The 22,871-nt window shown below is 36.8% G+C and overlaps 2 protein-coding genes across 4 annotated transcripts in view; one reads left to right on the forward strand and one right to left on the reverse strand.

Annotated features, from left to right (window-relative positions):
- Positions 1-222: 222 nt before the first annotated feature.
- Positions 223-1,095, reverse strand: LOC119638118 (40S ribosomal protein S13). Its single transcript, XM_038034748.1, has 3 exons — positions 1,022-1,095; positions 667-794; positions 223-599 (listed from the first exon to the last, which is right to left on the reverse strand). Exons 1-3 carry the CDS (start codon positions 1,042-1,044, stop codon positions 295-297), a joined length of 456 nt encoding a protein of 151 aa, XP_037890676.1. The 5' UTR covers positions 1,045-1,095; the 3' UTR covers positions 223-294.
- Positions 1,096-1,312: 217 nt separating this feature from the next.
- LOC119638070 (PHD and RING finger domain-containing protein 1) overlaps positions 1,313-22,871 on the forward strand; it is a 33,363-nt gene continuing 11,804 nt past the window's right edge. For 2 of the 3 annotated variants that reach the window (XM_038034674.1, XM_038034676.1), the window contains exons 1-3: positions 1,313-2,327; positions 8,491-10,884; positions 13,077-16,962. In XM_038034674.1, the coding sequence (XP_037890602.1) occupies positions 1,962-2,327; positions 8,491-10,884; positions 13,077-16,962 (6,646 nt within the window). In that variant the 5' untranslated portion in view covers positions 1,313-1,961. The remainder of the gene's footprint in view (positions 2,328-8,490; positions 10,885-13,076; positions 16,963-22,871) is intronic. The other variant, XM_038034675.1, reaches the window with a different exon arrangement.

Here is a 22,871-nt window from a genome sequence, read left to right on the forward strand (position 1 = left end):
CACAAGTCTCTCAGAAGGACGAGTTTGTCGTCGAAAGATACCACACGTCCTTAAGCATGCCCTACAAAACAAAACACGACGCATTGGTCTTGCAAGAAATGCAAAATTCTCTCCACCTTACTCTCATATGCTTCAAGCAGTCAGAAAAATATCTAAAAAAAAGAGGAGGGAAAGCAACTCTCGGCTATTTTTTTGCTTTATGTTACTCAAATTTGATAGTAATTACACTTTTTTTTTTTCGTTTTATTTGTAAATTATAAAACAGTAAGAAAATTTAGTACGAAGCAATGTTCCTTACGCGACCAAAGCAGAGGCTGTGCTCGATTCGTATTTCCAGTTCGGAGGAAGTACGCTTTTCGTTTTATAATAGCGAGCTAATCTATGGATACGAGACTCAACCAAAATCAAACGGAATTTACCATCCTTATCCTTGCGATTACGTTCTAAATGCTTGCGTATAGCAACCGCTTTTTTAATCATATGATATAGATCTTCAGGTATGTCAGGTTTAAGTCCAACAGATTTCATAATGCGTAATATCTTATTGCCATTAACAAACCGCACTTGAGCCACACCATGTGAATCACGAAGTATGATACCTGGAAATTTAAGAAAAAAATTCCAACATTCTTGCTTTTTTTACAAAAGAAATTTAGTCTCCATTACCTATTTTGGATGGTGTTAAACCTTTTTTCCCTAATTTTTTAATTTGCTCTTTAACATCTTCGGCATTTAATTTCAACCAAGATGGAACTGTTCTTCTATAAGGTAAAGCTGATTGGGATATACCCTTACTGTAAGCAAGAAAAGAAAATAGAATATTAATCGCATGTCTTCGATACACCGACACACACACATAACAAGCGACACACTTGATCAATTAATGGCAGAAGAAACCTTTATCAACTTTTGCTAAACATTTTAGAAACCAAAATTAGTAGACACAGTATATCACTTATCATTGTGTGATAGCAAAAATTATAAATTTCAATGAAATTTATGTAAAAAATCACAATTTTACCCAGGAGCGTGCATACGACCCATGTTGACAGATTTTTATTTTACCAAAAAAGAGTGAAACGGAAGTGGAGAATTTAAAACATCATGGCAACAGTATTACCCTGCTCTTTATAAAATTGATTTTTTATCCCTTGTTTGGCAGCACTGGTCTTAGTTTATTGATGAGACACAGTGCAGGCAACAATTTAATATGAAATTTTTCTCACCATACACAAGAAAAATTACGAATACGAAGCTTCTAAAAAGAATTGAAAATGGCGAAAAAAACGATTGAATAAATGTGCAAAGATTTTAAAAAATGATATGTAGAGCTATAAATTATTAAATAAATAAGAAAAATGCATAAACGTGTTAAGAAATGTTTTCAGTGCTACTGACAGATAGTGAAAATATGATTGTGTGACAAATATATGCCCGAAAAAGTGTTGTAAATTTGTTCTCTTAGAAGAACTCAACTTTTATGAAGAACGGAAGAAATTAAAGAAAAAAAAATATATATATATACTTATATGCAGTGTAGTAGTTTTCTTAAAATTACACATCGATTAATTATAATTTAATTCATACAGAGAGAAACAGTAAAATACAAATAATATATTAGTTGCACAATTTGGCTTTTTATGTAAACCGTTTCAGCTGTAAGTAATAACTCGCAGCAGCACCAGCAGCAGCACGTATGCAAACAAAATCTAGTGTTATGATAACAGAGAATACATAGAATTTTACCGCGGACTGAATTGTAATTCAGTTAACAAAAATTATACTGTTTAAGTCGAATGAGCATTTTATTGCCAGATATGTAATTTGTTTTTCTAATTATGCCTAATCTAACTATTCACATATTCACAATAGAAATAAATAAAGCAATTTCTCAACACCTATCGCTTAAATATATAAAATTCATATATAATTGCGCTTAGAGAAGATAAATAAGAACGAAAATGTCGGAGGATTCACCTGATTGTAGTGAAGATATTGATCCCCGTCCATCGTGCAGTAATGGTCGGGCGCACGATCGTACGGATCAACAGAAAAAACGTCGCATTGTGATGCGCATTGAATTTGATGACTCAGATGAAGATTCCTCGTCATCACTGGATCGCACTAGTGATGACGAAGAGGTCAGCACACGTAATGACGCTGTTCTTCCATTAACTTCAAAAACACGCAATAACCGGCGTAAGAATACGATTAATGGAGAGGCCTATAATCGTCGGCAGTATAATGCAACAAATCGTCGATTGCGCTCACGACGCCTTAACGATTTTAACGGTATCATTTCAGATGATTCTTCAAGTGGCAGTGAGGTAATAACATTCATTTGAATATGACTAAAATATCTCATTTAATAACTAAAAAGCATTTTGTATTTGTAGAGCACAGCGTTCCGAAAATTTTTTAATCATAAAGAAAAAAAAAAAGTAAAAATATTAATATTGGTAACGCATCAAATCGGGATACGTGTAATTTTTCTTCCGCTTTATTCGTTACATATATTATTAAGATTCAGCTTCGATCTTAAATCGATGTAAACTTTGGAAGGGATAAAATCCAAACATCTATACACATCTCATCTTAAAAATTATTTATCTTAGTTATCTTGACCACACTCATGTAGTATATAAATCACAAAAGAAAAGCGGATAGTTTTATAAGTCAACATGGGATAACTGAACTCCCACCTCTTTCTCTTTAAACGTTGATGTCATGTATTTGTTTTTGTTTTGAAAAAATTTATATACACAGCGTTAAGTAGAAAACTAAACTTGATACATATACTACCAGATTAATTTAGTTAACTCAATGTAAGATTATAAGAAAGTGTTTGGGGCAAAACTAGAAGGAAGAAGAATTTATACTTTAAGCTAGCTGTATCGTTTCCTACAACTACGTTTTATAGCCGCATCTCGCCTAAAAAATGTACGCAAGGTTCAAAAATATTTTCAACTTAAAAAAAGTTTGCAAATGATTAGAAAGGAGAATGGTGATGTTATAAAAAAAGAAAGGGTCCAAGTTTAAAATGACTAAAAAGTTAAAAAGATTTACAGACATTAAACTGTCAATTTATTGAAAATACAATTCTGAAATCTGAATATGAACCTAAATGGTTGTGACAAGCAAGCCTACAACTCATGAAGCAACGCTGTTGATATCCTAGATTTGTTTCAAGGCGATTTTGCTATGTAGTTCTACAATGAATTTGTATAAGAAGGGGACGAGTTGTAATAAAAAGTGATTGGAATGCTTCGGAAGTAAGACGCGCTTTTTACTTTAACAATAAAGTGCATCATGTTCTCCCACTCCTTAAAAAATATAACAAAATGTCGAAAAAGGGCTGCGGACAGTATGGATCACAAAAGACGGCTTATTTGGTCAACTTACATACTTTCGAAACGTGCAATACGCTTTCACAGTTATCGGAAATAATAGGTGTACAAATCAATTCTCATCGTTTTTTGTTAAAATTCAATTTTAGTTAAAATATAATTGCTACAAAACTAGCCGGTTTGATCGCGAAATAGATATCGACGCATTTTTACACATTTTCAACTTTCGTAAAAAGCTGAATAAGTGGCAATCGAAAGAGGCCAGATCTGGGGAATATAGCTGATGCGGTAAAATTACCAAGCCTAAGATGAAAAATATTGCATTGGCTCTTTTTGTCGGGAGACTGGCGGACGTACGCAAATTTTTATCGTTTACAAAACATAAATTTTTTTCCCCATATTTCGAAATTCACTTTTTAGCTATCTCGTAGCTTACTGCATTTTCACTCCATGCCAATTAATTATTTCCGTAACTCCAGATGCATTCTTTCCAGTTAAAAGCGAAGTACAGTATATGACAACCATCGCCTTAAACTTTGATGTATGCTGGACGACAACTAGCAAACAACTCGAACTTACATAAGTGAGTCACGTTTTATGAAGCAACCAATTCCAGCGGAGGGAATTTATTTGTGCATCTAATAAGAGTTAATGAAAACGGAATGTCAAGTGTTTACATTGTTTCATGAGTTTATTATTTCTTCATACATTTATACACTTCCTCTTTAGCTACCGCCGATTATATTAAAAGGAATTTTTTGACCGATTGATTTGTAGGTTGAGGTTTTTGTAATGCGGGTGTGTTCAAAAAATATATTTTTTCACGAAAAATATTTATTCATTAACATTTTTTGACCCCTTCAAAGTAATTCGCCTTAGATTCCCTTTCTCTAATCCCCGAAGCTTTTCTGATATGAGCTTTTTGGTATGACAAGAGCTCATCCACCAATGCGGTCTTTATATCCGTAATCGTGGCAAAGCTCGATTTTTTCCTGGGTCTTTTCAGTTTTAAGAACACGAAGAAGCCGCAGGCAGTGAAGCCCGGTGAACACTGTGGCTAAGACATGATTGCAATGCGGTTTTTTGCCAAAAAATTACGATCGAGTGACGGGAGGTGGGCTGGCGCTTATCGTGTCATCGTTATCCTGGCAAACACCTTCAATAACTTCTCCAATAATAATTCGAAAATGCTCCACAACAATTTTCTTTCCTGCCTGAACGCTTTGATCGGATGTTGATGTGTTGCGCCGTCCAGGGGAGACAACGTCATTAATATTTTCTCGGCTTTCTGTGAAGAGCTTATACCACTTACTAGAATAGCATCGTAATAACGAAACATTTGTAAGGAATGGGCAGGGAATGAACTAATCCTTCCTATTGCTCTCCATGGCTAGTATTGCAGGAAAGTTAATATTCAAACTTGGCCAGTTACTAAGTGTATATAGGGCAGCGACAGTAGTTTCCTTAAAAATTCCTAATTTGCTTAGAATAGTAATTGTGTTATGGTTAAAATGATAAGAAAATCTCCGCACCAAATTCCACGTGCGGAAATTTCCATTTTCAAGAGAGTTCGTTTTCTGAGACGTACGCGAACGACTTTATTGTCAATAGGGTTTTTTAATCAATAGCGAATAAGTTCATTTTTAAAATTGCTCTGGCATATATGTGTTCCGTATTCGGAAATTTGGTGTGTGCAATGGTGGTCATGTCCTATGTACTTTATTATATTTTCAGCAGGTTTTGCAATTGTGGCACATTTTTCATGCCCTCTATATTCTCCAGTATGTCTACCTTGCTTCTTTCTTGCTACTGTTACCGCCGTAAAAGCCAAAAATTTGCAAAGATTATGAGAAAGGACTGAAACCGTCTTTAACGGATGATCACCTCGTTACCGTTAGCTTTCGAGCATTGATTTTCAATTTCAATTCTTTTTTTACAAAGTTTAAAATTCAATTTTATGCTAAGACTTTCGATTTCGTAAGTTATGAATAATTATTATTTTATTTGCAAACCTATAAAATATTTATGTATCCATGTATGTTTATATGTATTTTCTTAGTTAAGTTTAGCTAATATAAGGTTATGAGAACATTTTGTTGGGTGGCACCTGAACTTTCTCTGCAGGTAGTAGGGCAATATTTAATTTTATAAGGAAATGCAAAACATTTCCAGTGTGATTCAAAAGCTTTCACAGCGAGATTATTGGTGGCTCAAATGGGCCAGTATAAATCCCCTCCGATAGTCTATCCCTGCACGGATGTAGCTTCAGTTAAGATAACAATCATAAGAATTGAATATTAAAGTAAACGCACACATATATCTCTTTGAAGCGCATCTTGGAAAGTGGGCAAACTGATTAGCAGCAAACCTTTCTTGATATCAAGGAGAATATTCTTCTATTCTAACGCTTCGACGAAATTTACAAGAAATTTCGAAATTTATTTTCGTCATGGTTAACCTTATATAAAATTCATTTTATCTTCCTATTACATTGACGGTATATGCCGTCAAAGTTATCAAAATCACACCAAAAGTCTAGATGGATGGCGTAACTAAGTCAACGAACATATGACGCTTGATACTTAAATTTATTAAATATGATTATAAAAATGTTGTTAAAAGAGTCGTAGCTACTTATAGCATTAAGTAGTATTCCAATTTTTTTTAGTACCTAGTTCTAGGTTTTTGTTTCTTATTAGAAAATGTAAGTAAAATGAAAGTAGTGGGGCACAGTCAATTATTAAATACCCCACACCAACCTACAGTTACTCATGCATCAGGTTTTCAAGACAAGGTGTCATATTTGGAAGTGGTTGAAGCAGTGGCCCAGTTGAAAGCATTTTCAGTATCGTTCATGCTGGAGCCAAATCACGTCAGTATACCAAATTTCATCAAAATGTCTCAAAAATTGAACACAAGAAAACGAGACAGACGGACAGACAGGCTCTAATAAAAGGTGGATCTATCTCAAGTCCTTCTGCATACATCCGCATAAACTTAATATACTTTTATATCATAAGTAGTGCAGGATGTAATAAGTTCTAATAATGAGTGCAAGTATAGGTATTATCCTATTCAAAAACTTAAAAGCCAAAGACTAAATTTCGTACAAAATTTCAAAATATATATCGACAAATATTAAAATGTATTGAAACTTTTCCATTCGCAAGAGGACTCAATATTGAGAGAAACCAAATACTTTGCTATATTATTACATAATATTTCATAATTTACTAACGGTCATTAGTGAAAGTTATTGATGAAATCACTGTTTAACTCAAATACCATTTCGGAATAGACAATGACCTTATTAGGAGTCAACGCTGTTATCTTTATTGGTAACAGGATCTAGATAACAGCAAGCAACAGCAACAATATTAACAAAGGGCTTCACCTCTTTTATAACGGCACGTACTAGCCATCAGCGGTCAGAGTATTTGTGGCGAAGACAAGTAGACAACGACAAGTAGACGAGTAGAGAAGACCCAAGTATTCTTCGTTTTCTTTCTTTTGGTATATAAGAATTGTTTTAAAATTGTATTTCGTTTTACTCAGCTAGAAAATCAAATCCTTTAGTCTAGACCAGGCATGGGCAACTGCAAGCCCGTGATATAGTCGAGTGCGACCTGCTATGTTTAAAGTGCCAAATAACTCAATTTGCTCGCATATAGCAAATGGATTTTATCTGCCTTCATTCGTGAAGCCTTTTTTTTTGGCTCCCGCAGTGGTACAATAATTAAAATTGGCCTATTGATGGAAACAGTTGCCCACCCCTGGCCTAGACGTAGGTTACGTCAAGGGTACTTTCATTTGTTCACACATATCTAAGCCAAAATGAGTTAGTGGTTTAAAGACGTTGAAGGCCTTAGAGTGAAGAGATGGCCACTCTTGAAGGAAAGTGTTACTCACAATCATATATTTTCTAAGAACTTATACGCTTTGGCATACGCACGGCTATAGCACAAAAGGGAGACAACGATTGCATGGCTTTCATCGAGACCAGTAAGTGGTGATATGTTCTAATGTTATTAATGGGTTAAAGGACGAGTACGTATTGCGGAAGAGATTTAAAGTGTACAACGATCTTCCGGAGTAAGAAGTGTTTCACATTTTCGGTCGTAAGCTGGGAAGAGAGTAAATGTTTCAATCAAGCCGAAAAATAGGCGAAGTCCGTACCAAAAAATCTTTCAACCGATATTGGATGGCACCGAGAAGAGTAGTTGTTTCTACTCATTGTCGGTGAAACTTGCGCCTGCTACGAAGAAGATCTGCAGATCGCAGAGTTGAAGTTCCGAGTATATGGGTTTTCGTTTAGTTGCCGCTGGCAATCCAGCATACCAGAGTACCATTCAAAAAGATTATATCAACTAGGTGAAGGCATAAAGATAAAGATGTTAAATCCATAATCTAAGATGTTAAATCTATAGTCTAATGATGTAATATTAAATAAGTGGAGTAAGTTATTTATAGATAATAGGGAGCGAAAAAATTCGAAGAAATAGAATCGCCAGTTTCGTACCTACATACTCGTGATTGAAGTTGCATTAAGGCGACATCATTAAGCGCAGCATTGCCTTTTCGTCATTCGAAGAACTACGTAAGTTTTATGAAACTTAAAAAATGGAAAAGTCCAAAGAAATGAAATAGAAGACTAGGGGAAAAAAATGACATGCATTTCTCGTTGAAGCATGCTTTACAAGGAAAACAATGAAGAACAAATAAAAACTTAAAATCTTATGAAATCCAACTACTGTACTGTATCTTTACTTTAAATCCGCTAGAAAGTGCTTTTCAGTTCGCATAATTAACTTTGCTTATAAAGAACATAGAGAAAATTGAAAAAGGGAAAATTCTTCAAACTTCTAAGTACGTTCCCTCAAAAGAAGAATTTTTATCGGGCAGGGATAATGACCATTATCTGAAACATGGCGATGAAAAAACTGCTTGTTCATGTTTTTCTAATGCAAAATTTTGTTCTATCAATCTGTACAAATGCCTACATGTTCATTGTATTAATGATTATATTTCTTATTAAGATTAATAAAATAAAAAAATAATAAAAAAAATTATATATACATACATATACATATATATAGATATATATACATATTAATTGATATTTTTAAATTTTATATATTTTTAGATTACAATGAATAAATCGTCGAAAAAGAAGAATATTTTGGAATCGGAAAATGAATATGATGAAAAATCTGAACTAAATAAAGACGCAATCGCTGCTGCGGCATTAGAGGAAAAGGCTCAAGTTGAAAATGGTTTCACATCGGATAGCAGTAGTAATGATTTATTAGAAAAATGTCCGATTTGTCTATTAACTTTTCGTCAGCAAGAAATCGGTTCGCCGTCAACATGTCAGCATATTTTTTGTGCCAATTGCATTGAAGCTTGGTCGAAGAATGTGCAAACATGTCCGATAGATCGTATCGAATTTCAAAGGATTATCGTGCGTGAATCATATGAAAATCGTCGAATATTACGCGAAATAAATGTTGATCCTAATTTACTTAATAAAAAATCGGTAGATAATATTGATTTAGAATCTGAAGATGATGTAACAAATTGTGAGATATGTAATAGATCGGATCGGGAAGATGTGATGTTGTTGTGCGATCATTGCAATCAAGGCTATCATATGGATTGTTTAACACCATCGCTGGTGGAAGTACCAGAAGGATCATGGTATTGTGATAATTGCGTTGATTCACAAGATGAAGATGAAGATGATAATGTGGAAGCGGAATTGAATATGTTATATGAAGATATTAGGGATATGGGTATCCCGGATAGTCTTTTACATGTACGCGAAGTACATCAACCAAGAATTTTACGTACGCGTCAAAATGAAAGAATTAGAGCAGCTGTTCTTAGACGTACAAGGGGTAGTAGTTCTCAGTTGGAAATGAATGTAGCTACAAGAACTTCTTCGCAGACCTCGCGAAGACTTCGGTCAACAACTACGACAACAACAACAACTACTACGACAAAAACTAGACGTACGGTCGCCGAAAGGAATCAAAGGAATAGTGGCGTATCAAGGACAAGAAAGCGACGTAGGCGTCGCAAGCCAGGCAGGCGACGTACATACGTTGTTGAATACGATTTGAATAATTTCGATGAAAAATTTGCTATTAAGACAACAAAAAAAATTATTCGAAAGCGGAGGCGAAAGATCCGCTCAAAACGTAAAGCAAAAGCGGCAAGCAAAAGCTTAGCTGAACAGTTTGGTGTGAAAAAGGACGTAAAATATACGTCTCAGCTCTCTGGCACTGGTGCTACATTTTCTCTGTTTGGGAGTCGTAATGATTTGGAATATTTCTCAGACAGTGACAATGGCGAAGATATCGAAAATGAAATACACATTGAAAGTGGCCCAGGTATGGCCGTACAAACTTCGGTACGTGTATCTTGTAATGCCCCCTACAGAAACCGTAAAGGTTTATTGCTTAGAAGTTTAATGGGAAATCAAACATCACGTCCGGCCTGCTTCGCTCCAACGACTAACAATTCCGATATACTGTCTAGTATAATTAATATGCAAGATCGATGGCATAACGCGAGTCGTAACTTAGAGAAGGTACATATTAATCCCGATGGAACTTTGAACTTACCGAACGCACCTGAAGATCGGGGAAGCACAGCACCACTCGCAACAGCGATTGAAATTGATAGGACGAATATTCCGCGTAATCGTCCTGATGCAAATGTTGTTACCGAAGCCCCTTTATATTCACGCGGAGGAGGAAATGCCAGTTTTAACAATAGTGGCGGTGGAGGTTATAACAATCGTTACAACAATAACAATAACAGTAGTAGCAGCGGTCAGAATTATCGGGGCGGCAGTACTGGTAGTGGAAATCAATATAGACATTCCACTGGTGGAGTGGGTGCTGCAGGTGGAGTATCAAATTTCCATATGGTAGGACGAGGCAATTTTAACTTTAGCAATAATCCAAACTATAATAACCCCAATCAAAATCAAATTACATTTTCACCGTTTCCACTGCGCTTCCAACAACGCAATCAACAAAATAATCAACGTAATAATAATCAACAACGTAATTCTTTACCATTCATAAACAATCGCAACAATGAGCGCAATGACTCCACACAACACCAACAAAATAATCGTTTTGTTGTTAATATACCGTCAAATTTACCACCGCCGCCTATACAACAATTAGGACTTCAGCAAAATATAAACGCATCCAATGATAACAGTTTGTTTGCCGGCCTACCGCCGCCCGTGTGCGGACCACCACCAGGTTTACCGCCAGCCGCAGCTATTGCATTACCTACGCCCGTTTTGATGAGTGTACCGCCACCGCCCGCGCCGCCACCAGTTGTCGCGTCTTTAAATTTCTCTGCTGGGCCAACTTCTTTGTTTCAACTAAATTCGGATTATGGTAACGACGATGACGCATCCAATTGTCCAAACTTTTCAGTATACTCTCAAGAATCGCAAGAAGTAGCGAAATCATCTGAAAACAATTCAGTGAACGAAGCAGCCACTCAGGCTAAGGTATGATGTATAATGTTTATTACTTTCTTCTTACTATTTAAGTATCTATTCGGAATGGCGACACATTCTCATGAGACCAGAATCAATTCGTTTGTTAATACTTTGATGCGCTTAGACTCCTCGTTCATGTTCACTTCATTTGCCTTCGTATATGAGTTTGTTAATACTTTCATTGATGCGTTTAGGTTTCTTGCTCATATTCATATATGAGCTTTAAAAGATTTCATTTGGAGGCACTCCGTTGAAGTAGGTCGAATAAAGAACCAAAGTAAAGTCAAAACCGAAAACTCAAGCGAACTAGTGCAGTTTTATAATAAGAACCAAATAAATAATTTAAAGACAGTCAGTTCCAAGGTTGTCGGGATTGTGTATGTAACCATGTCATATGAAAAATGTTGTCATAATGTTCAAAATAATAGCCAAAGCGACTAAGGATAGACAAGTAGCATCAATGACAACATAAATAATTGCTCCCCGGTTAAGAGCAAAAGCCTAACTACTAAATATCCGATGCCGTACTACGCATCCTCGTCATAAAATATCAAAAATTATACATTGTTGTCTGAGAGAACTTACAAGGGAAAGAATTCGAACAACGGGCCTATGTGATCCAAATTAAGTAGTAGGTAAAATATTGAAAATTGCACATTACTTCCTACTACAAAGGCATTCGAAAAACGTTTGTATTTCATCCAATATTTCCACCTATTAATTTATTAAATGTTTTTCATAAGACGGCTTAATTAAGAGAGGGCTTTCCAAAGCGAACACCTTTTTTAATCTTAGCGGAAATTTTTTTTTAATCTTTTCACCAAAATATCTCGCAAATTTCAACTTGTAGGATGAACACAAAAACACATGGAGAGATCGACCGACAGACGTGTTGTGAACAATTCAGAAAATATATCTCAATTACTTCTAAACGCTATATATATCTGCACGAACTTAAATGCTTAGGCAAATAGTCAGTTAGACAAAGAGACAGACAGATGTGCTTAGAGCAATTCACAAAATATATCTCAATTACGTCTAAACGTTGCATATATCTGTACGAGATTAAATGCTTGGACACATAGACAGCGGACGTGCTTCGAGCAATCCAGAAAATATATCTCAATTAATTTCAATGGCTGCATATATCTGCACGAATTTAAATGCCTGAACAGACAGAGAGATAGACACACGCGCTTAGAACAATCCAGAAAATATATGTACTTCTAAACGCTGCACATATTTGCACCAATCTAAATGCCTGAATAAATAGAAAGATAGACAGACGTGCTTAGAGCACTTAAGAAATTATATCCCAGTTAATACTAAGGGTTCCATACATTTGCGCGAACTTAAGTACTTGGCGTGCTTAGGGCAATTCAAAAAAAAATATATCTCAATTATTTCCAGGGCTGCACACATGTGGCAATAGTTAAATGGTATTCGGCGCAAGAATGCCGACAAACTTAACTTCTTAAGATACCTCTTCGTCAAGTCGTTTTTTTAATCACCGCGCTAGCAAGTTATTGATGAGGTTATTGCGGTAGCTTACATATTCAAAATACAGTTGTGACTGCGCTAGGTCCACTTTTAAATTTAAATTCGGAAACTGTTCAGAAAAATTTCACTTCACGATGTCGGGAATGTTTGAATGTGTTCAGAAATTCCTTCTAAACGAGAGAAGGGACTTTAGCCGATAATTTCACTGATGTTTTTGAGGATAAAACCAGTAAGATAAAGATAGAATGAACAGCGCACCGATTTTGCACTTTAAGCATAAAAATTTCGCTCCATCCGCTTAAAATAGTCCTATTTCGCAACAATAATCAGATCAGCTAGGAAGAATATCTACAAGCTTTTATAAATATTTATAAATTTGTTCCATCCAGATACGCGTTAGTCATTCATTTGTTGCTCGTATGCCTTTCTAACAATGATTGTGCCCTTGGTTTTTGCTTAAAGGTTTCTTTTCATGTTTTTTTTTTTTTAACGGTACATAGATGATTTGTTAATCGGTTGATTTGCAGTAATCTATTAGCTGTTATGTTAGGAAAAAGGCGTGGGGGCTTTGTTTTGTAATTGAAATGTTGACAAAACAGAAAACATACAGAAAACAATACATTCACTACACAACCACAAAAATGGTATACTAACCATGAATATCATTTTCTTTTTCCTATACACAAATTATCACTTCTCAGGAAGACGATGAGAACGAAGATTTAGTACAATTAGATGATGATGATGAAATACCAATGCCGCCCGAACCTAGTCCAAGAGAAAAACAAAACTCGATCACAGCCAATAAAGCAACAGCAACAACAACAGCAACGGTTCGAAATTCAGAATTATATGAACCGGAAAATCCTACAGAAGAAATTGACGAAGATACAAATGAAAATTTTCAAGGTACGGAAAAAGCTGTTGATCGTGAAATTGAGGGTGAGGGCGACGATGACGATGATGGTGACAATAATGATAATAATAATAATAATGATGAAAATACAAAAATTACAAATGCGGTTATAGAACCTGATCGTGATGATGACAGTTCATCATTAGATAGTGATAACGTCATCATAATAGAAAATGAGACTATATTTAAATCGAACGAGTCTAAGCAAACGCGTTCAGATAAAGACATCGGTCAGTCGGCAGTACGGGCTCCATCGCTAAGCTCTGCAGCTTCAGATACGCGTGCACTCGAAACGGAAGTAGTTGCCTCAAGTCGAAAGGGGGTACTTGATTTATATGATGATAGTGATTGGGAAGAATTAGATATAGAACGACCAAAAGGTTATGATAAAATTGTATCACCTAATAATAACACTACAGCAAACATTTTAGCACACACTGACAGCGACGAGAACAAGAAAAATCCTGAACAAGATCGTTCGTATACACCTTGTTTGGATGAAAAGAATGAAACTGAAGAGTCCGATCAAGGCGGCGGTGCACCCGTTCCCGAACAACTTCCATCTGAGGCGGCAAGTCCCGAAATAATTAAACTAGATGAAAAAGTCAACGAGGAACCTATCGATAACATGGATACTGAAATGATATCTGACGACGAAGATGAAAATGATCAAGATCGCAGCAAAGAACGCAATAAAAACAAACGGCAAGGGGGCGATAAACGCAACAAAGATAATGTTGAGACGTTTAAAAAAGTGAGCGGTAAACAGAAAGAACGTAACTATCGTGGTGACAAACAACAGTACTATAAGCGATCGGATAAAAGACGCAGAACGAAGTCACCTGTAAGATCACGTTCGCGTTCATATAGATCAAATCGGTCTAGAGGTAGATCTCGATCAAGATCACGTTCAATACGTAATCGGGGTAGGGGTAGATCACGAAGTAGGTCCAACAATAAAGAGAATCAAAATCGTTGGGGAGGGAATCACAGAGACGGTGGTCGAGAAGGAGGTCGTTTTTCTAGAGGTCAACAACGAAATAAACGACGAGAATTACCTCGCTATGACGTGCGTAATGTAGTTGGTCAACATTCACACAGAGCGATTAAAGACCGTTACGGTCGCGATACTTCTCGACCTAGAAGGAATAGCCGGTCAGTTAGTAGAGGACGAAGAGCCTTGCCCAACAGGCTGTCATATTCTCCAGGACGCTCTCGATCACGTTCACGTTCGCGCTCTCGATCTATATCTATACAAGCTCGTCGCAATCGTCGGCTAAGTATTAGTCTATCTCCATCACCTGGGCCCACACATCGTAATCGCTCTCTGTCACCATCCCCTCGGCGATTCACGCCGATGCGGAGACGATCGGTTTCTCTTGAAATTAGAAAGTCGCCATTCCGGCCACGTTCCCGTAGCCCATTGCGTGCAATAAGATCACGGTCCTTTTCTCGTGGTCCAACCCATCAAATGAATGGACGTAAAATCATGCGCCGATCACGTGGCAGATCGCCATCATTGGAACCGCGTAAAGCATTAATACGAACTCGTTCACATTCACGCTCTCGTTCACGTTCATTATCACCTCGCTACACTCCACGTTTAAGTCGTAGCCGTAGCCGTACCCGCACAAAAAGCCCACGCTTGAAAGGCAAAAAGAGAAAATCAAAAGAATCGAGGAAAAAGAAGGGTAAACGACGCATTCCTAGCCTAACCCCTTCTCCCAACCAAAGAATTTTACGTCAGGAGGTTTTCGAAGTGGAAAAGCCACCAAAAAAGAAACGACGTCGAACACGTTCTCCACGAATCACATCGCAAGTCGAGGAGCACGAATGGTCACCGTCACCAAGCCCCCCACCAGCTATTGCTACGGAGTATGATTACTCACAGGACAAAAATATTTCATGGACTCCTCCCATGCACTCTCCTCACTCTGAACAAGATGATACAGCCATAGCGATTTATCAACCCGATATTAGACGAAGTGTCTCGCGATCAAGTCGTAAAGAAAAAAGTAAACGCACTAAAAAGAAGAAAAAAGGTGAAAAACGACGAGAAATTCGCAAAGAAAAAAAACGCAAACGACGTACCGAAACTCCCGAACCTGTCCCATCCAAAGAAGTATTTGCCTCTGGCAATAATATTCTTGTTAGTGTTAGTTTCAACAAAGAAGTTCCTTCGACCCAACAACATGTACCACAACAAACAATTGTTACATTACCACCAAATCGCGAGGACTTACTCTCGAACAGACGCATATCGATTGATAGACTTACGAACTGTAGTACGAATACAAAAAAACGTAAAGAGAAACGGAAAAAAATCGATACCAAGCCCATCGCAATTATAGATTTAGAGAGGTCTCCTTTTCAAGTTCATCAAGAACCCACGGATGTCATAGTTCTAACGGACAGCGAAGATAATCACGAAAGTCAACGTGAACATAGGCGAGAAAGACGGAGAAGTGAATCCAGCCCCAAGGAATTGGATGAAACACATCGTAATCAAAGGGGGGATGCCAGCGGAGGTCAATGTTCGGATCAATCACCTGAGAGATTAGATGCAATACATGAAGAATCCTATGATATACCACAAACTGGACCTAAAACACCCCCAGAGCCACCTCTGGTGAAATTTAATTTGCAACCGAAGAAACAAAACAAAGTGCGAAATCCTCTTCACGAAGACGATGACGATGATTTAAATTCCGATCCGTGTTTGGACGACCATGCGCAGCAACAACAACAGGATCAACACCGTCAAGATATAGAATCTCTGCATGGTCAAAGTAATCAGAAAATCGGGCCCAATACACCACCAGAATCAGGCCCGTGTTCGCCAGATGCATACGATCCTTTCGAACCGACTAAGTCTCCCTCAATATCACCACGCTCACCGACGCCACCGCCCACGCAACTTGATGTTTCACAAAGTGCAATGTGCGAAAGTGTAGAATCCAGTCAAAAACATATTGCCACAGTCGACGATCAACGTAGAGATCAAATACCAGGTATAGGCAGCGGTGGACCGCAAGGTACTTCACTTAATCCCGTCGATTTGGTTATGGCGCTGATGAATTCTAAATCAACAGCAAACAACAGCCAGGATCTTGCAAATAAATCAAATGATTCACAGTTTACTAATAGCATAAGTTCCGTTAACCCACATGACGAGTCTATGCGCGATAAAAGTGATGATACAAACGCAATTACCGTTCTCTCAAACGTTTTACTATCCTCCGGCAACGTTCAACATATACCTAGTATCTCTAGTCCGACACCGCCGACTATGCCCAAAAAAATGTTCTCAATCCCGAAAATTGGGGGCAGCGGTGGTGGGAGCAGTAGTAGCGGTGCGAATATACGAAATGGTGGGGCAGCATTAAATGCTGATGACTCTTTTAACCTAAACGATATTGAGAGTCCTTACTCACCGGGCTCGGCCGACTATGAAGATCTTTTCGAACCGCCGCCAGATAATAGCAATATTAAGCGACGTAGTTCGAAACGAACTGGAAACGTGGGTGCAAGTGGAAAGCCGGACGTATTTGATAATCTTTTCGGTAGCTCCTCACCCATAGCTCACGCTCGCTTGCCTCCGTACACTCCGTCTAAAAAACACAAAAACGCAGCTGCTATTATGGGAGCATCAAGAAAGTCAAAAATCAAAGGTGGGTTTGGTTTCCTTCCACACAATTTCGAAAACGGCGTATGTAGCGGCAGCAATTTCTGCGTGCATACTTTTATAGTATGTCGATCTTATCTGCTTTAATATGGGAAGTAATTTCGCTTTGTTTTTTTTTGTTTACAAAATTCATTTATTTTCTTTCTTTTTTTTTGTAACAAAACTTTATAAAATTGGTAAGTGAAGATTATTAAGTTACATATCAAATTTTTATTTAAGTTACAGTGCAAATGCTTTTAGCCGGTAATGAAAATTTATGTGGTTGAATTTTTTTAATGCACCCACCACTAAATATTAAGCACCGTTTGTAACAATTAGGAACTCGTATTGAGGACTTCATAACATTCATTTCCGATTCTGAGACGTAAAAACAACAATACAAGGTTCCTAAGTGACTGAAAAAATAAGAAGCAAAAAAAAAAAAAGAATTAGTAATAATAAAAAATATCAGAGTCAAATATCGGGTCTTTGAACAAGTATTCTTTAACATGTTGATTGCCATGCGAGTTTTTAAGAAAATCTCCGGCAGGTCATGTCCGTGGCCATATCGCGCTACAACATAATGTCGGCCTACAAAGATATTTTGTCAACAGTTATTGTGGTGTACAAATAAATTATTTCCGCTGGAATTTATTGCTTCATAAAACGTATCTGACAGCTTCAATCTTTCTAAAATTTCATGTACAGATAATCTAAATATTTATGTTTGAACGATGTAAGCTGCACTTGTTTACAAGCTGCCGTTCGTTGCATATTTCAAGTTTAAAGAGGCGGGTGCGATTTATGGCACTGTGTTTTTCTGTGTTTTTCACTGGATGAAATTAGAAAAAAATGCAGCCGAAACTACGGAAGCGAATAGGCTGCCTTGGGATGAAAAACACTTAGAAAGTGGTCTGCGAGATTTCGGGGAAAGAATTAGTGCCTTGAAAAGGATGAAATTTGCATACGTTCTGCAACAGTCTGAGGAGTGCCATTAAACCGCTCCCACATCTCGCGAGTTAGCTAGCTAAGCAAAGGTACGTACATCGGTCTCATACACCTCCAACCCTCCTAAAGTAGCACTTTCGAGTGGCCCTAGAATGTAATACAATTAATTGTCACAGACAAGCGTGAAGTATGTAGACAATATCACTACAGTCCGTCCGTATGTCTTCAATAAAAGCAGCCCAGGAAGTGATTTTCAACTTAGACTGAGCCTTTAAAGAATCTCGTGGTATTCTTCAGACCTGCCTGCTTCCGATTGCCACTTATTCAGGTCGATGCCGTTATATTTAACAAGTCACCGATTCACAGAAGTTGAAGATGTATAAAAATGGGCCATTGGCTACTTCGTCTCCAAAACCCACAAATTTCTACCGCGAAGGCATGCATGCATAAGCTATCCGATAAACGGTGCAACATCGTAGGTAATGATGGCGCATGTTTCCATTATTAAACTTGAAATTTAGTAAAAAAAAAAAAACGAAAGCAGTTTACTTGTACACCTATTACTTATCGTTGTCAAAGATTATTAGGCTTACAAAAAAATTGTTAAGAAACAAAATGGATTATCTATTTTGGAGCATAACATTGGTATTTTGTTTCGTAACGTAGCAAAAGATAAACACGTTTAGAATAAAATGTTTCGCGACATGCACTTAGTTGAAAATCTTTTTTCGGGAACAGACTATTTAAGTAAGAAAGCAAGCCAAATTTGAAAACTACTTCTTCTTTTGTTCTCTCTACGAAAATTATATTAAGTACGAAGTATATATATACGAAGTGAGCGTCATCTGAAGTTTGGTGATGCGTCCTGATAAGAACTTTGGCTGTCATCCGAATTCGAGGGACATGACAGTCAACTTGTTAGAAACGAAAACGGCAGAGTGAAGACAAATGTTTTTTATATCCATCACCGAAGGATGAGGGCTACATTCATTTTTTTTTGAATACCTTATAAAGGCGCAAGCGCAAGCTTCAAAAATTATTCAAAGTATATGAGTTTTTGGCCAGTTTCAAACTTGGAATGCAACTGTGAATGTTCGTCCGTTCGTCTGCCTAACTATGTAGTATCTGTGGTAAACACAAACGAAGATATCACTAAAAAAGTGGAAGTGACCTAAACTTCTCGAGGACATGTCTACAATGCCGACGTGCCTAATAAAAATTTTTATTACAAAAATTGAAAACATCAGCCACGCCACTCCTATTAGAGAGCATGAAAATTTGGCTCTTTTACTTGTTTTGTCTCTTTTAGAATGACGGTGATGGGTATAAAAGATTGCAGACAGTGATGGGTGACCAGAAGAGATTATAATTTTTTTTTCCTTTTTTTCACTTTCAAGTATGTCCGGTTCAATTAAATTCTAAGTACGACATAATTCCGATGTCATGATAGATTCTCTTATCGCAGCGAATGCGATGAAACTAAATTCTCGGCAAATGTGATCTAATTTCACCAAAATGTGTTTAGTACATAAACAGACATTTATAGTTTTGGGCCAACAACTTCCAGCAATCTCACGTCTCCTTCAACGCCATTTGGTATCGAACTTTTTTAAAATTACTGCATCATCAAGCCTGTCATGCAATAAATCGATTTTTGGACGCGGTGTCTAGCGTGTGATCTAGTCTTGTTGAAACCGAATGTTGTTTTATCTATAATACTCTCCATCTGTTGGTAACAAAATGTCCCTTCTGCTTGAAAAATCAAACCTAATCAAATGCTCTCCTTTACGGAATATCTCATGAATAACTAGTGATTGCGCTTTATAACTAACAACGATAGTTTACGCCCATCCACTGAGCCACTGAGAGAACAGTGGGCTTCATCGCAAATGCACAGTAAAAGTCGCAATAAGAAAACGATAAAGGTTGAAGCCTTCTTTCTTTCATATACTTCCTATTCTTCCCAAACGCAGCTAACGTCGACAGGACAATTTTCATATTTAATATATCAATGCAATGTCAAAAACGAGTAATATCAGCCCAATTGGAAAGCTTAAAAAAAGACGCGGCAAAAATCTTATCATCACTTCCCAAGGCAATATAGTCTGGTCGTTCCTCATTTTGTAGAGCTTAAAGCTCGCTCTTAGTTTTTTCAATATTTAAACTCAGAGAAAATTTAAAAAATTTAAAAATTCTTTGTAATTGTACAATATAAAAATACGGAGCGGTTGTATACACCCCTTTTTCACGCGATACTATGCTGTTACACATGTTATTTTTACATCCATTACCGAAAGATGATGGGTGTATACATACTTTTCAAGATAAGGGATTGTATGAGCAGTGGTCCATCCGAACCATCTTTAACAGCGTTCATCCTTGAGTAAAAACACGTCAGTATGTCAAATTTCATTAATTTGTCTCAAAATTTGCAACCTGTAGACTGAGCCCAAGAAAACAAGTCAGACAAGCATACAGACAATCGCTAATAAAAATTAGATCTATCTCAAGTACTTCTCGAGTCTTGCCCACATCCGCACAAGCTTAATATACTCAATAATACTTAATGCGACCGGTAGTTTAAACGAAAAAATACATGGACCTGTTTAAATCCCTTTAGAAAATAATCGATCGAATAAATCGATCGGTATAGCAAAATGCGAGTCTTCTTTAAATTCTTCTGTAAAACCAAGTGCTGTAGGGTATAACAAACAAAAACGTCATAGTCGACCAGAGGCGATCATTAAGTATTTTACATAATTTCGGAACGATCATTTTCAGAATAGAGGGCTCGCCTGCGGAGTGGTCGCAAAAATAGTCTGATCCAAATCATTTTTAATACGAATGCATGTATGGTATCAAAATTTATCAAAATATACCGAAGATTACGACTTTTAATTTAAATACGCACCGATGAAGAGGCTTAAAGAGAGTTCTGACATTGAACTTCCAAAATTCGTTGCTTTTATGTTACAAAATGAAACCTTTAGAAAACAATTTTCAAAAATCATCAAAGCAAACACTGATTATGCATATTTGTCCAGTGTGGATAACAGCAACCGAGGTCTTGACGACATCATGTCTATGATATCAAAAATCTATTTAGAAGTATAAACTTGATTTCAAGATCTTTCTTTCGATTTTCAAAAGTTAGTTTAGCTTGAAATTAGTCGAATCCTCCTACGGATCTTCGAATATATTGAACACTTCTTTTCGTTTCAATAAGTTCCGGTGGATATAAAAAGAATGAATCCAAGTTCAAAATGGTTTCACTTTTGTTAGCCCACATGGTAACACCGGCATTTTCTATACCAAAGAATTGAGAAATATTTCTTGTATCGATTCAAGCATGTCTGTCGATACCTATTTGTCATTAACCTATGACTACAAATTTAGTGTATTGAGATGTTTTTACTTAGACGACCCTTACCTATCCAAAATGGATTCGATCGTATATTTGTGATGACAATTCCCCTTAAAAAGCCTACTTTGAAAAAATCTTCATATAGAAAAAATAATTTATTTTGAATATTTCTCGACAAAAGTCGCTGGATGGCGTAGTTTGTCAATCCAAATTGGTATAGAAAATTTAGATTAGAGATGAATCAATTTCTTGAAACCCATTCCAAAAGGAGTCTTTTAAATGGCAATGGAGTAGCTGTTTTTAAACAAACAGTCGAAGGAATGATGTTATGCAGTAGGCATTTAATCCGATATACAAAACTTGCATTCGTGACGACGCCATATAATACGTCACTCAATAAGTGCTTAGGGTGACAAATAGACGTCATCGCTATTGACAATTTCATATCATTTTTAGGTAGTATAGACCTTAGAACGAAATTTATCAAAAACCACTAACTTACAAGTTATCATTGCCCGACCGGCGCTACTTGTATAATTTTCAAAACAATCGCAAATATATGCATTCCCTGCACCGACAAAGTATTGCTTTCTAATGGGAAAAACCACAGTTCGAGCAAAGCAATTGATCGACAAGTGTTGTTTGGATTCCCTACATCGCGCCAAGCAGTAGAGAAATAATTTGCTTATTTTAAACACGGCCGCATAAACACCGTCAATGCTGAACGCTTTATTCGTCCGAATTCATCCGTTGTTCCAGAAAAGATGAGAAAAAGTGCACAAATTGCATCGATTACCTTGAAAAGGCACAAGGAGTCATTAGTGAACAATACATAGCATTATTAGTGTGTTTGACTAACGAAATTTCAAAAAGATTGCAAATCTCTTACGAACTTTTTGAGTATTGTGTGTTATATAAGCTTGATCAGCACCTAATTCTGAGTCGTTTTAAGCTACCTGTTTGTTATTCGCTCATCGCAACGGCTGCAAATTTGGCTTAAACACTGAAGGTTTTTGCACGCCAATTGATATTCAAAATGGTTCAAATCGGCCAAGGGACACGCCTAAGGCGTGAGAACTCCTCTGCTTTTTGGACTTTTGCTTACAAAAGATGAAAGGATAGATTAGAATATTCAATTTTATTCAAATTATTAATATATATATATATTTATATATATTTTTATTTCCTATACCACTTGTGGTGCAGGGTATATTAAGCTAATGCGGACATATGTAACACTCAGAAACGCTTAAGATAGACCCATCTTTTATTATACCGATCGATTTAGAAACATTTTTTAAATCGATATAAATTTGCCTCTCTGTCTGTCCATGTATTTTTGTATTCAAGCTGCAGGTCGCAATGACATATTTTTGAGATATTTTGATGAAATTTAGTACACAGATCCATGAACGAACGCTATTATATATTGTTCGGATCGGTTCACTCTTTTGACCGCTCTCCATGCAAGACCGTATTCCGAAAAGTCCTCATATAGTGAAAAATTGCAATTTTCAAAATTTTTCGACAAAATTCACTGAGTAATAGTAATGCGGTATGCAAACTTTCGACCGGCTGGGGCAATTTTTTAAAGCCCTCATATA

The sequence above is a fragment of the Glossina fuscipes genome, unplaced genomic scaffold, assembly GCF_014805625.2.
Source record: "Glossina fuscipes isolate IAEA_lab_2018 unplaced genomic scaffold, Yale_Gfus_2 73, whole genome shotgun sequence".
Taxonomy (NCBI): Eukaryota; Metazoa; Arthropoda; class Insecta; order Diptera; family Glossinidae; genus Glossina; species Glossina fuscipes.

What these genes read in the sequence shown, in the direction of transcription:
- LOC119638118 (XM_038034748.1), bottom strand. Translation starts at nt 1,044, where the DNA reads ATGGGTCGTATGCACGCTCCTGG. An exon ending in GGTCGTATGCACGCTCCTGG is followed by an intron (nt 795 to 1,021) that starts GTAAAATTGTGA and finishes TCTTGCTTACAG; the next exon opens with TAAGGGTATATCCCAATCAG. An exon ending in TTTAACACCATCCAAAATAG is followed by an intron (nt 600 to 666) that starts GTAATGGAGACT and finishes TTAAATTTCCAG; the next exon opens with GTATCATACTTCGTGATTCA.